At 36.1% G+C, this 15,679-nt stretch overlaps 1 protein-coding gene across 1 annotated transcript in view; it reads right to left on the bottom strand.

Annotated features, from left to right (window-relative positions):
• NDC80 (NDC80 kinetochore complex component) overlaps positions 1 to 15,679 on the bottom strand; it is a 62,356-nt gene that overhangs the window by 23,262 nt on the left and 23,415 nt on the right. Inside the window, exons 11-13 of the mRNA XM_030336610.2 lie at positions 15,056 to 15,261; positions 9,486 to 9,638; positions 7,083 to 7,172 (exon numbers count right to left, since the gene is read on the bottom strand). Of these exons, the coding sequence (XP_030192470.1) occupies positions 7,083 to 7,172; positions 9,486 to 9,638; positions 15,056 to 15,261 (449 nt within the window). The remainder of the gene's footprint in view (positions 1 to 7,082; positions 7,173 to 9,485; positions 9,639 to 15,055; positions 15,262 to 15,679) is intronic.

Raw genomic sequence — 15,679 nt, 5'->3', positions numbered from 1 at the left:
CTGACAAATCTTCTGTGAGAAAGCACATGTTTCTTAAAGTCATACAAAAGTATTTATTAGTCTGCTAATTCATATAATGGTAATGGAAAAGACAATTTATAATTTCTTACTTAGATTTCACTAGAAATTAAAAGTTTCTGAGGGTTAAAAATTCTACTATGTGTAACTGAAATTGCTAGAAATAATAAGGGAAACACATTCTATGTGTGGTCAGGGTTGGCTGATTAGAATGAATTTAGGGGCTGTTGTGTGGCTCAGTCAGTTAAGTGTCCAAATCTTGATTTTGGCTCAGCTCATGATCTCACGGTTTGCGAGTCTGAGCCCCGGATCAGGGACTTGGGATTCCCCCCCCCCCCCGCCCCGCCCCTCCCCTGTTCTCTCTCTCTCAAATAAACATTAAAAAAAAAAAAAAAGAATAAATTTAATTAACTAAAAGAGTTTTAACATAAAAAATAAGCTAGTACAAACTTAGAATGTGGTTTTCTTTCTGTTAATAGAGCAAAGTTTTCTTAGATTACTGGTCCACTCTTATTTAGATATTTAAGCAAACTTTTTTCTTAACTTTTAAAGTAATCTGCCTAGAAAGCAAAGATTTTGTTTTCTTAAAATAATTTCCTGTGTTGTTTTTATCAGGTCTTTGATTACTTAAGAAAGCTGAGCATTCTCTACTAGAAGAGCTAAGTTTTACTTATAACTATTTTACTTTCTGTATTTGTCTGTGAAGTCTTTGTCACCATAGTTAAATGGATAACTAAGTATTATTTCACAGTGACCTATGATCTTATTTGACAAAGTATCTTAAAACCTCTTGATATTCCTACAAACTTCTCCAAAGGGAACTTTTTCTTTTTTTTTCAACGTTCATTTATTTTTGGGACAGAGAGAGACAGAACATGAACGGGCGAGGGGCAGAGAGAGAGGGAGACACAGAATCGGAAACAGGCTCCAGGCTCTGAGCCATCAGCCCAGAGCCCGACGCGGGGCTCGAACTCACGGACCGCGAGATCGTGACCTGGCTGAAGTCAGACGCTTAACCGACTGCGCCACCCAGGCGCCCCGCGAACTAACTTTCCAACCTCAAACTAACTTTGAGATTTTCTGGAGGGCTTCTAGAACCTCCCAAGAGACTTTTTATCTCTCCAGAAAAAGAAGAGATGCTAAACTAATTAGGCTTATTTGATATGTTAAATTATGCGGGAAGTATTGTCAAGTAAGAAGACTAAGCTTTCTTTCTATTGTATTTATGTAAATATATGTTTTCTAGAAATTGTACTAAATTCCCAAAGTCTAATATATCTTGGTATAGTGTTATCAGTCATAATTTCACTTATTATCTTAAAATATTCCATGTTACTGAAATAACCAACTTTCCTTGTCAATTCCATTACAGTGAACTTTAATCAGATTTCAACAATGGACATTTTTACAAGTCTTTTGTCATTCACAGACTGTTATTGTTTTACCCTGATATTCTGCAATAGTTTCCTGCAAAAATACTTCATCTTCAAGGAGATGTAAGGAAAGGGCTTTTGACAAGTACAGATTTCTGATAACTTTATGATCATAAAACTGAACTGGGTAAGAATTTCCAAAACTAACAGTAAACTGTATTCAAGTATAATAAGAATTAGTAACATGGAACTGAATGAACTGAGGAGGATGATAACTTTTTATGATTTGTTGTTTGAAATGCTGTTGTCTAATGTTTTGCTTTTCCAGATTTAAGGACACCTTTGTGTTAAGATATGTAGGATTTACAACAATTTGGTTATATGTGTGTGTGTGTGTATGTGTGTGTGTGTGTGTGTGTGTGTGTGTATATGTTTAAAGTTTATGTATCTGGGTGGGGGAGAGGCAGAGAGAGAGAGGGAGAGAGAATCCCAAGTAGGCTCTGCGCTTGTCAGCACAGAGCCCAATGCAGGGCTCCATCCCACAAACCATGAGATCATGACTTGAGCCAAGATCAAGAGTCAGATGTTTAACCAAGACTGAGCCACCCCGACACTCCTAAAGTATATCTTTATAAGCAATGATGAAACATTTACTTTTTCTACCTGGTCCAGATTTTGGAAACTCTTTTGAGTATTCTTTTCATGATAATACAGTTAGTTATTTGTATAAGTTCATTAACAATCTGTCTCCTTGTAATAAGACACACAATTGGAAATATTGGGTATATTATCAAGGCTTTGATTGGATTTTCATATTTGAGAAAGGTTTGCATAGACTCATATGTGACTGGACACTCTTAAGGAACTAAGGTTGACTTTAAGGGAGTCAATAAAGCCCCTTGCAAAAATCAATCTGGTACACCTTGCTTACAAGTTTCCAGCAAAGTAATTTTAAAAAGAGCTTATATGGTCAATCACTTTTCTTGCTATTCTTATGTAATTAATCAGGCCAAGTCTAATGCATATAAATTAGTTTTATTGTGGTTATCTTTGGTAAAATGGGGGTAATTGTAGAGAGAAAAATTATGTTTGAACCTGTGTAGATATTAAATTCTAATCCTGTTGTCTCTGAGGTTCTGTTACATACCTATAGATTGGACTAGGTCCTGGATTCTTCTAATTTCTTCAAATATCTGGCTATAACTGTCCAAATTAATGTTTCCATTTTTCTCCCCTGACTTCTGATTTGGAACATTAAGAACCAAGACTGCCTTGAATCTCTTTGAAAGGGACTATTACTACTTCCTTACTACCCAGATGGCAGCAAGATTTCAGGGACTTGAACCCTAAATACATATCTCACAGCTGAAGAAGGCTCTGCCTGACATCTAGTCCTGTGCAAATGATGGAGACTTCCCAATCAAATTGACCAAGAAGAGAAATAGCTGACAGCAAGGTAGACTGCTTCTTCTCAAGACACTGGATCAAGACTTAGTACTTTAACTAAACGTAACATCTTCTATTCTCTTCCTTTACTTTGGCACTGGTCTGGAAAGATAAAGCCATCATCTGTATCTCCCAGGCCATTGCTAAGGGGGTATTTGGAACAACTTTTTATTTCAGGCTAGGACAAAACCTAACTGACCCTTGGTGTGTATAGGTAAATGCAGCAATCCTTGTGATTTAATCCATTAACAGGACTTCCTTAATGGGAATGATTTGTGCCCCAACAGGGTTTTTCTTTGTCTGTGGTGGTTATCATCCCCCCTGGGACTATGAAGGCCTAAATGGCTAACATATAATTGGATAATGCCTCTTAGGTTATTTAACTGTGCCTCTAACTGCCCATACTGAGATACCTCACTGGTCAACTCCCTAAATTTAAACTGTCAAGTCAGAGGGATTTCACAGGAGGCATTCATGACTCAAAATTAGCTTCCTTTGACTCTGGCCAAAGTTGTTCTTGGTAACAGGACAGCCCTTGATTATCTTTTAACTGACCAGGGAGGTGTTTGTGCTATGGCCAACACTACCTGTTGCACCTGGACTAACATTTCTGGGGAAACTGAAACTCAGTTATATAAGATCACTGAGTAAGCCACTTGGTTTAAAAAGATGACTCCTTTAGTGGGGTCTTTCTTTGACTTACTTGATTTTGATTGGTTTGGGTCTTGGGGACCATGGTTGGAAAGTACAGTCCAAACATTGGACTTATTTGTTATAATCATAAAAATCTCCTATGTTGTATTCTCTCAAAAACTTTAAGTGTATGTTTGCAGCCTTGAACTATCAAGCAAATGATCTCCCTAGGACTAGAACATCAGAAAAGTGAAAAGAATGACAGACTTAAGGAATATGAACCTAGAACTGAGACCTGTGACTGTCACAGAGATTAAGCACAAATGTCATGACTTAGGTCATGGATATCACACAAAGGAACAACAAAAGCTGCAAGTGGTGCTGATGCCTTAAATTGCAATCGTATCTCTCAATCAAGGTGATAGCGTGATCAAAAGGGGAAAACTAAAGGAAACTACCAGTTCAAAATGGAGTTACTTGTGCTGGGCCCATGTCACCAAACCAGAGCTTAATATTCAACCTAACTGCAATTTCAACCTTCCCCAGGAATATAATCTTAACAGGTCAGTCTGGAGTTTCTGGTTAGCACCACTGAGATAATCCACCTCATAAGACCCTTTTGTCTTTCAAAGGGAGGTGAAATCTTGCCTGAAATGATCCTTTTGTGTGTATGTGTGTGACTTCCTTGTCCTGTATTAAAAATTGTTTTCCTTTCTGTAGTCCTTTAGAGTTTCTAATTGTTAAATGGAATACTGCCCAATTCATGAATTGCTGAGTAAAGTCAATTAGATCTTCAAATTTACCCAGTTGAAATTTTAGCATTTGTTTAATTATTTTAATTCATTAATTTACGTTTAGTCATTACTATGTCAAATAGCTACTTTATCTTATGCCATCTTAATTTGGTTAAATTGTCAAATTTAAGAAATAGTTTAATCTTCAGTCTCTGAAGCATATGATATTACTAATCATTTCTTTTTTCCCCTAGTTTTGATATAATGTATATATATCACTGTATAGGTGTAAGGTGTATATGATATAAGGGGGGGAAGGGAGGAGGGAGGGAGGAGGGGGAGAGGGGGAGGGGGAGAGGGGCAGGGGGAGAGAGAGGGAGAGAGAGAGAGAGAGAGAGAGAGAGAGAGAGAGAGAGAAAACTAACACTACAATAAGTAGTTGAGTTAAAATCAGGACTTTCTTGAAAGTTTCCCTACTTTGGCTTTTGGCTTTTATAGCATTTTCTCTTCCAGTGATCTCCAACTATTTTGTCCACTTCTAAGAGTTTTCCCCATAATTTCCCCATAATCTCCTTCCTTGAATTGCTTAAGTGGTGCTATTTCTCAAGATTTAATCCTCTGCCACTTTCCTCTACATATTCTAAGAAATATCACTCACATCTGGCTTCAAAGTATCACGTATATGGTAAAGACCCTGAAATGTATATTTTTAGACTTGATTTCTCCCCTATGTTCCGAATCTATTGTTTCAGCTTCCTTTTGGAGGTCTATGTTCTGTAAACAGTAAGCTCAACATCTCTAGTACTCTCCTGGTCACATGCACTCATTTTTTTCTCTGCAGGGTTACCCGCACCGGGAAAATGGAAGTCACTGACAGTGCTTCTTTCTCTCTTAGCTTTAAAAGTCCATCAAAAATGCTTGGGTTCTACCTCAACATTTCCTAAACCTGTCCACTTCCTTCTATTTGTACTTTGGTTTAACCTCTTAACAATTTTAGTTGCTTCCCCACAAGTCATTTTTTTCTATGCCCAAAGGGGTTTTGCAAAAATGCAAATCTGATTAGCATAACCGCAGGTCAGTCTTTTTCTCCAAATGGTAGTTTATATTTCATATAAACTTGTTATATTTACCTTTGGAATATTAATATTGGGCCTAGCCTATAGTACGCATCTTATAATCCCCATTTTGTTCACCCCCCTAAATTTCCTGCTTATAGCCCTTAAAAAGTTTCAAGTCTGGGGTGCCTAGGTGGCTCAGTCAGTTGAGCGTCCAACTCTTGGTTCAGCTTGGGTCATGATCTTGTGGTTTGTGGGTTCGAGTCCTGTGCTGGGCTCTGTGCTGACAGCCTGCTTGGAATGCTCTCTCTTTGCATCTCCCCTGTTCTATCTCTCTCTCTCAAAATAAATAAACATTAAAAAAAAGTTTTAAAAAGTTTCAATTCAGTTTGAAAATCTATAGGTTTAGTGCCCATTCCAACAGAAGAGAGAAATCAAACTGAAGGAAGCTAAGGGAAGACTTCATCTTGAATAACAGTCACATCTGTGGAGTACCTGTTAAAGCAGTCCCAATTCCTTCTTTCCAATGTGTGATGTTACAGAAACCCCAAATTATAACAACAGTAGTATCATGAAACTGCCCACTTATCTAATGTTACAAAGTTTACTATTTTTTTGATTGGAAATTCTTTCTAATACAAAGTAAATCTTGATACAATTTGTTAACATGTAAAAAACGTGGGTTACTTGCATAATTATTCGTTTAATGCATAGGTTTTATTTCCAGATGAGAAAAAAAATTTGTATTCCAGGTAAAGATAGGATTTTGTATCTTGAAATGCCACAATAGTTCTTGAAGATACGAATTAACTGGGGTTTTCCTTCAATTATTTGGTGTCACATAAACAATACCTTTTGTTTGCAGTTGAGAAGTAGCTTCTTAACTTTTCTTAATCAAGTATAACAATATTTAAAGATTATCAAATCAATAGTACTGTTCTCTCTGAGAGATATTGGTCATATCATGTTTCAAGTATCTTAGAAGCAGGAACTTTCTGAAACTTACTTTTGGAAATAGACTTTTATAGGCATTTGAGTTCCCCTGAATTTCATGGTGCGGAGTGAAAAATTTGATAAATAAAAATCTCTTAATTTATCATAGCTACTTAGCCTCTAGCCCCAAATGATATATATCTACTTTTAAGGGAGCCATGTCAAATTCCTTTAAGCACAAAAAGGGATAGATATTAAGGGGTGCCCGTCCGGCTTAGTTGGAAGAGCATGCGACTCTTGATCTTGGGGTTGTGAGTTTCAGCTCTACACTGGGTATGAGATTACTTAAATAAAAATAAAACTTAAAAAAAAAAGGATATTAAATTATTTCAAGTTGAAGGAGGAAATTCTCCATTTAAAGTCAAGGGAAATTTATTCAGTTTTGTATCACTTCATCAATGATATGTAAAGCCTAGAATGTTTAAGTTATTTAAAAAATTACTTCAAATGTTTCCAAGTCAAGGGTATACCCAACTCTCATTTTCCATAATATCTTATTAAAAGTTCATTCCTTAACAATTAAAAATTACAAATCACATTTAAGTGTTAAATATCTTACTCTTGCTTTTATTTTTTTTACTTAAAAAAATTTTTTTTAACATTTATTTTTGAGAGACAGAGAGAGACAGAGAATGAGCAGGGGAGGAACAGAGAGAGGAAGACGCAGAATCCGAAGCAGGCTCCAGGCTCTGAGCTGTCAGCACAGAACCCAATGTGGGGCTCGAACCCACAGACCGCGAGATCATGTCCTGAGCCGAAGTCATTGCTTAACCGACTGAGCCACCCAGGCGCCCCTTACTTTTGCTTTTAATAACTGTTTTGTTACTTACTTGTTCTAAAGTATCCTCTAAGCTCATTTTTTTATTTAGAGCTTTATTAATTTCTTCTTCAGTTTGGTTCAACAGTTCCTTAAGTGGCACCTACAAAAGACATATGATTAGGAGATCCATATGATATATGAAATTACAAAATTTCTCATGAGGCATTTACACATTTTAATAGAAGGAGCCAATTTTGGAGGAAAAAAAAGTGAAGCTATGATATTTTTAAACTAAATCAATACATCAGAAATAAGACAATAAAACTAATTTTCAATGTAATTTTTCTAACTATAGAATGCAACTTGCTTTTGCTTCTCAATACCTGGAAAATTTTAGATTTGCTTTATCCATTCTGGAGATTCACTGCTATTATTTAAACATTTTATAAGTATACTTATTTTAATGCAGTATCTTTCTTGAAAACAATTTGTATTTTTCTCTTAATCCTTTTCAACTGCTTAGTTTCACAATTATCTGCTTGTATTTATTCTTTTTGCTATTCATTGGAACTCCACTATAATAGAAAAGACTTCAAACACAGCAAATATCCACCATCAGGGAATGACTGAATAAGTTACACATGGAGGAGTCTGAGGCTGCAAAAAGAACTGGGAAGATCTTGAAATACAACTGCGGAGAGATAACCAGGGGAGGTTGTTCCGTGAAAAAAAGCAAGATGGGTGTCCAGAATAAGCAGATGTTTACCAGTTTATTTAAGTAATGATAAAAGTCGGGAACAGCCAGATGGGAGAGATGCAGAGCGTAAGGTACTCGGAAAGGGATGCAGAGCTTCCATGCCCTCTGGGTGTGCCACTCTCCCTACTTCTCCACATGTTCACCAGTCTTGAAGCTCATAATCTGCTTGCATTCCTTATGTTTGTCCTCTATTCTAATAGTTTCCCATCACTATTTTTTAATTGAGGTCAAACTCACTTTAAAATGGTTAAACTGAAATCATTAAGTTAAAATGAATTTAATATAAAACTACTTCTTTTAAAGTGTATAGTTTAGTGGCATTTAGTACAATGTTGTGTAACCACACCACCTGTTGTTCCAAATCATCTTCATCACCAAAAGAAAATTTTGTGTTACTATGTTTTTAGTAGGTCTTTTGAAGTTATTAATTGCGGAGTTTTAATTTTGGCTGCTCTTTTTCTTTGAAAGATGCAATGCCTTTTTAATCTAAGAACTTTTCTCCAAATATTATTTGTGACGGTTGGGTTGCACCTTCTGGATGCTATTTCTATTTCTATTGTTCTATTATTATGTAAAACTATGTCCAAAGATCACAGAAAAACTTTCCCCTTTTCCAAGAATATGCATTCTTTTTGTATTGGGTAATCCTTCCTATACTGATTTGATGCAGGTTTTATTTTCTTGCACTAGTGTCTGTCTACCTGCCTACCCAGCTATTGCTTGAGAAACAATTCAGTAAAAGATTAAATGTTTACTGGGTGGATTTTTTCTATTGAAAATGAGTCTGACTTTATTTAATCACAGTCTGTTCACCAAATAAACTGTGATCATTGGGAAAGTAGGAACTGTATCTTTCTGGGTGTTTCATCTCTAGCACCTAGCTGGTATGGAACTTAATATGTACTCAATAAATAATGTATTGAATGAATGATTCTCAAGGGAAAAATGCATAGCTTTATACTCTGATATTCTTTATTCAAAAACTAAGTATTTTGAAAGTTGACATTTCTGTGGGGGCTACTAAAATACTAATATCTGTGAATAACTAAGAAGTTGCAATAGAACGATTTAAAAATTTTCTTCTCCAAATTACATCCTTGGACATATTTAAAAATTAGGTGCACACTTTTCATTATTGACTACTGGTGTTACTTAATGTCCTGTTATATTTCATGCCTTCATGTGTGTCCTTGTACCTGAAACTCTTTCCCACAGACCCTCCCAATAAATACCTCATCTTTTAAGACTTCATTCCAGGTTCACCATTTCTGTGGAAACTTTTCTTTCTCTTTAATTCTGGCAAGAATTGATCAATACCATATCTTGTAAACATTTCTAATAAAGTACATATATAGCAATTATTTATTTATATCTGTCTCTATTGGGACAAGTAGCAATTTAAGATTAAGAGTCAGGTAATTTTTCTCTTTATAATCCTGGTGTGTATTTTAAATGTAATCAAAGTTTCTATTGGATAGTTGAGTTGATAAAGTAGGTAGAGAGGAAGAAAAGGCTTTGTAATTCAAAGAGAAAAGTATAATAGATTTCTAATTATCAAAAAGATGGAAGATAAAAGGTTTTAGTGTTTTATTTCCATGCTCTGACCTCAGTCATGAACAGGCTGATGTTTAAACTATTAGTTATAAATAAATAAACATCAATCATATCATTTAAAAATCTTTTGAAGATTAATTAATTAATCTCATGATTACTTACATAAACTTGAGCTCTGTATTTGACAAGGCAGTTGGCACCAGCTTCAGGATTAAACTTAATCTCAAAGTCATAACCTTTGGAATTTTCAGCACCCTTAGGAATAAGTTTTAATTTTCTGGCCAACTTGTGATACTCAGATAATTGTGTTTCAATCTGTAAGAACACCAAAATAAATGTTAAAGTAAACCAAATAGCCCTATTCCATATGGTTTTCAACTGGCATCTGCAATTTTACACAAAAATTATACGTATTTTTTTTAGTTTTGTAATTTGGTATATAAGAATGAAAGATATTATTCACAATCTGTAGGGTAATTTAAAAACTATAATTAGTAAGCAATATCCTACTGTTCTTTCTTATCTGTTCTTATCTTACTGTTCTTCCTAATGTTCTTCTCATTTCCAAATAGCTCGGAACAAGAATCCACATCTAGGTATAAACTAAAATTTACTTTTTAAAGTGCCAGGCAGAGAAATCATGAAAACAACACAAACTTTAGATTTATCTTTCAAAAAAAATTTTTTTTTACATTTATTTATTGATTTTTGAGAGACAGAGACAGAGCACAAGCGGGGGATGGGCAGAGACAGAAGGAGACACAGAATCCGAAGCAGGCTCCAGGCTCTGAGCTGTCAGCACAGAGCCTGACGTGGGGCTTGAACTCACAAACCGTGAGATCATGACCTGAGTCAAAGTCGGATGCTCAACTGACTAAGCCACCCAGGCGCCCCTGGATTTATCAATTTAAAAAGTAAAACATTTCTTCTTTTTTTTTTTTTTTTAATTTATTTTTGAGAGACAGAGAGAGGGCACGAGCCGGGGAGGGGTAGAGAGAGAGAGGGAAAAACAGGATGCGAAGCAGGCTCCAGGCTCTGAGCTGTCAGCACAGAGCCTGATGTGGGGCTTGAACCCATGAACCATGAGATGGCCCGAGCCAAAGTTGGATGCTTAACCAACTGACTGAGCCACCCAGGAGCCCCTAAAAAATAAAACATTTCATTTATCTAAAATAAGTGAAATGTAATCATTTAAGTCTCAAATGTTATTTTAACAGAAATATTTTATTTTTTAAAAAAATGTTTATTTGAAAGAGAGAGAGAGAGAGAGAATGAGAGGGGTAGGGGCAAAGAGAGAGGGAGAGAGAGAATCCCAAACAGGCTCGCACCCCTTAACAAAAATATTTTAGTAAAACAATTCCATATTACCTGGTCTCTATCCCTTCCTTCAGGGTTCTGTTCAAATTACATTATCAGAAAGGCTTTTGCTCAAATGTAGCCCCCCAAATTTCTTAATCCTCTTACTTTATTTTTATTCATAGCACTTATTTTTATTTTTTAATATTTGTTTATTATTTTTGACAGAGAGACAGAGACAGAGCATGAGTGGGGCAAGGGCAGAGAGAGACACACAGAATCTGAAGCAGGCTCCAGGCTCTGAGCTGTCAGCACAGGGCTCGATGTGGGGCTTGAACTCACGGACTGTGAGATCATGACCTCAGCCAAAGTCAGATGCTTAACTGACTGAGCCACCCAGGCGCCCCTATTCATAGCACTTATTACTACCTGACATATTTATTCACTTTCATTGTAAGCTCAATGAAAGCAGCTGCATCCCCTCAGGACCTAGAAGAGTACTTGGCATTTAGTAGATATATATTACATTTAAGATTTCTTACTAATGAATCAGGAAATAATTTCAACTACTCCAATTTGTAATACGGTAGCTCTCTAGGGAGTACTAAGATATGTAGCCTATTTGTCTTAATACTAAATGGTTTTAGAGGTAGTTGCTTCTGTTCTTCACTAACATTTTATTTATCTAAATGAAAACAGCTTTCACAAGTCCATGCACTTCATCACGTCTTATTGCAGGGAGAGTAAATGTGTGGCACATTTATTCTTTCAACAGCCAATTAAGAGTGAAAACTGATCACACCTTTTCCTGATGAGCAGATGCAGGCTCAGTGTCTATCTCAACATAGATCCAGAAGACTACTACCAGCCAGAGGTGGCATGCGGAATAAAAATAAGTTCAGAAAAAAAAGATGATGGATAAATGTTTACATTGAGCTGTTACATTCTGCTATCATTCTTTAATCTCTCTCTTAGTACCCTAAGGTTTTCTGGTCTATGGCCTACTCTGGCCCTCATTAGATCACTGCTTACCTATTTCCTAAATAATATTCTTCTTTAAAAAAAAAATTCTTCTTTTATCCTGATCTTCCAAATAAACAGTATTTATACAGCTAATTTTAGCTAGCTAAACTTAAGAGTTCACCTGATCCAGAGATTCATAGCCTCCCCTTTCCCACATAGTGCTTGAGAGAAAAAATATATTCGTTAATGTATGTTGAAGGAACTCATTTCAGATTCACTGATGTAGTCCAACAACACCTCACTTTATTAATAAGGAAACTGAGGCTATGAGAGGTTAGATAACAGGTTGAGGTCACACAGGTATGCAATGGCAAATCCAGGGTTAAAATATAGGTTTACCAAATTCTAGGTTCAAAGACTTCTGGGATCACCACTATAGTCTACTTCTTATAAATGTCTATGTTTCTCCGTGATACACAGGACAGAGATTCTGTAGAGGATAAGGAGGATGAGAGAGTACAGATAGGCAAGGCAAAGCAAAAATATGGTGAAATAGGGCTAAAAAAAGAGACAATGTTTACTGCTCATGCTGAACTGTCCATTCCACATTAAAAATTACATATGTAGGTGTGTAAAATACAGATTTTTAAAAATGTAAAATAGTTAAAACCTGACAAAGAAACTATTGTATTATGCCTATAATGATAACATACTTTATAAGGTGACCAGGATTAAAAACCAGTATTGTCTTGTTGGGCAAAAACAGCTGCTTTCTTTGAACTACTTTTTTAAATTTTAACAATAGAGGTAAATATATGTAAGAAATAATGTACTAAGGAAAGTGTTTGAAGTAGTAGAGGAGAAAACCTCATTACTTTTGGAACAAAACAGAGATTAAATTTTTCTCAGTGAAATATAAATTTTAGTACTATACCTACTGCATAGATAAACAAATATTAGGGTAGACAACTTCAAACCAAAATTTAATTTTGAAACTCTGTAGTCTGTTTTTTTCCATTAAAAAAAAAAAAAAAAGAGAGAGAGAGAGAGGGGCGCCTGGGTGGCTAGGTCAGTTAAGTGTCTGACTCTTCATTCTGGCTCAGGTCATGATCTCGAGGTTCATGAGTTTGAGCCCTGTGTTGGGCTCTGTGCTGACAGTGCAGAGCCTGCTTAGGATTCTCAATCTCCCTCTCTCTGTGCTCCTCCCTGGCTCGTGCTTTCTCTCTCCCAAAATAAATAGACAGACAGAGAGAGAGAGAGAGAGCCCTTAGAAAGACATGTTTTACTACCTTTTCTTAAAACAGAGTCTTACCTTACATATTTTTTTCTTGGGAATGTAATAGTGTATATAGCGAAAAAGATCACTTTGGAATTATTTGATAGGAAAACATTTGGTCCCTAGACAACTTGTTAACTTATTGTTTTAGAATACATTGGTGTCATGTCCATAAATTATGCTGAACCATTAAGAAAAAGTTCACGTCTATTGAGAGCTACATTAAAAAGTGAGAGGGGCACCTGGGTGGCTCAGTCGGTTAAGCATCCGACTTCAGCTCAGGTCATGATCTCGGAGTCCATGGGTTCAAGCCCCGCAATTGGGCTCTGTGCTGATAGCTCAGAGCCTGGAGCCTGCTTCAGATTCTGGGTCTCCCTCTCTCTCTGCCCCTCCCCTGCTCACATTCTATCTCTCGTACTCTCAATAATAAAAAAACACTAAAAAAAAGTAAGAAAAATAGTGCATAGCTCTAAGCAAGGCAGAAGTATGGAACATTTATAAGGGACTGCCAACAAAAATAAGGACAGACTTTAATTATCTAGAAATTCATATGGTCAATGAGCCCACTTTTTCAACAATGTTGGCTAAAAGGATAATGTACCACTTACAAAATTGAAATAAAGTCAAATAATTTGGTTGTGGTAAAGTTCGAGAGTGACTGCCGTTACTGAATCTGACAGAAATGTTTAAATCCTGTTATTGCATTTGACACTGTTAATTCCTTCCTGACTCTTCCTTTCTCAGCTTCTATCTTCTTGACCTCTCTGGCTAGTGCTCAGTCTTTTTTAGGCTTCTCTTAAGGGACCTTCGTCCTTCAAGATGCTGGTGCTCCCTTCCTCCTATGTATTTTTCCTTGGTGAATTCATCTACCCTTATGGCTTCAATCACAATACATACTGAGTTTTACTTAATCTACATGGCAAACCTACATTATTTTATCCTGAGGTTCAGATACATAATAGATTAGTAGATATTTTCACTTGCACACCCCATGGACACAACAGGTCAGCATACCATTTCCACTCCTGACTGGCAACTTCTATTTCAGAGTGAGTTTTACTATTGCTTGTCCCATTGCTCAAGCCAGACACTGTGAATGTATCCCTTTTCTTTCATCAAGTCTTACTCTACCTAAGTAGTCAGAATCCACCTACTTCTTTGAATTTCCACTAATAGACTCTAAATTCAGCTCATAACTTCTCACCACATTGCTGACAAAGATCCTTAAATGTTTTGCTCCCTTCCAATCCATTTTTCACATGACCAAAAACAAGATCTTTCTGAAATATAGTTATCTGTTTAAAAATCTTAAGGGCTTTTTGGAACTTCTAGGATACAGTCCAAACTTTTAAGTAAGAAAAGAATCTTTATCATCTAGTCTATACTTTTTCTCTTGAGTCTTTATCTGTTGCTATGTGTCCCTATCCCTTGCTATTAACCTGCAGCCATATGAAAAGATTCTGATGCCAGAGGGCATCATGCTGTTTGCTGACTCCCCTAACCTTGCCAAGATAACTCTTCCTTATACTTCCCAATTCAGTTCAGGTGTTATCTCCAGCAGAGAGCCCAACATGGGCTTGCACTCATGAACTGTGAGATCATGACCTGAGTTGAAGTCAGATACTTAACTGAATGAGCCACTCAGGCACCCTCAAGGAAGCCTTTCTAAAAATCACTTCATACATCTCTCCACACCACACACACTACATCTGGGTTAGGTATACTATATGCTTCCTCAGTACCCCATGCAAACGGGGTCTGATCTCATGGTAGAAAAATATTGACTAGATTGGAAGTTTCTCAAGGGGAGAGTGGAATCTGGCTTCTTCTAAGCCCAGCTTCTTCTAAGTGGCACACAACAGGTGTTAAATAAATGTTTGAATAGTAAATAAGTAAAGGAAGAATGGACTCACATTGAATGAAAGGCACAAGGTTTATGAAAATTATTTTCATGGCTTTAGAGACTTTTTTATTTCTTGGTTCACTGCTAAAAAACATAGTTAACTTAAATCTGACTGAAAGAAATTGGGGTGTTACTGATTTGACATAAAAGGATGAGTGGATTTTAGTAAAATGTCAATGCAAAAAGTTTTACCTTTTTAGCCAATCTATTCTACCCACTCAGTTTTTCTTAACAGGGATAGGTCTTTACAAACTGTCAGCTCTGAGTTGCCACTCTGAAAATGGTATGACATACCGCCTCTTTGCCTCTGGCATATTTTAGCTCTTCATTCCACAATTGCTGTTGTTCAGCCTCCAGGTCTTTGGTTAATTTATTAATAGTCTGCTGCAGTTCATTCCTTTCATGATTTATTCTCTCAATGTCTGCAACTGAGTACTTCTGGTTATCAACAATATTCTGTAGGCGAGTATTCTCCTGTTTCATTGTCTCATATTCTAGTTCTGCATTGAAAAAAAATTTGTTAAGTTCTTTCAATTCATACAAAGAAGTTGATGCCATTATTTAATAGAGTTGATTAAGATTTCTAAATTTCAAAGTTATGTATATATATATTTTCTCTTCTTTTTGGAGGGGGGATACTTCTATTTGATCTCATTTTGTTAATAACATTCCTGAAAGATGGTACAATTAAAGTTTTATGTTAGGAACATATTTCCCTATTGGCTTGCTATGATTTTCAGAAAGTGCTATATGAAAAAAATATGGCCCCACACATAATGATTAGGATTGAGAATTACTACACTTAAGAGGGATAGTCTGCTGGTATTCAATTCAAATGCTTTTAATACTCCAGTATGATTCTCTTCAGTAAGTCAGAAAACCCACAAGTTTTCCACAAACAAACAAACAAAAATTTGT

Source organism: Lynx canadensis, chromosome D3, assembly GCF_007474595.2.
Source record: "Lynx canadensis isolate LIC74 chromosome D3, mLynCan4.pri.v2, whole genome shotgun sequence".
NCBI lineage: Eukaryota > Metazoa > Chordata > Mammalia > Carnivora > Felidae > Lynx > Lynx canadensis.
This window is presented reverse-complemented; position numbering and strand designations above follow the sequence as displayed.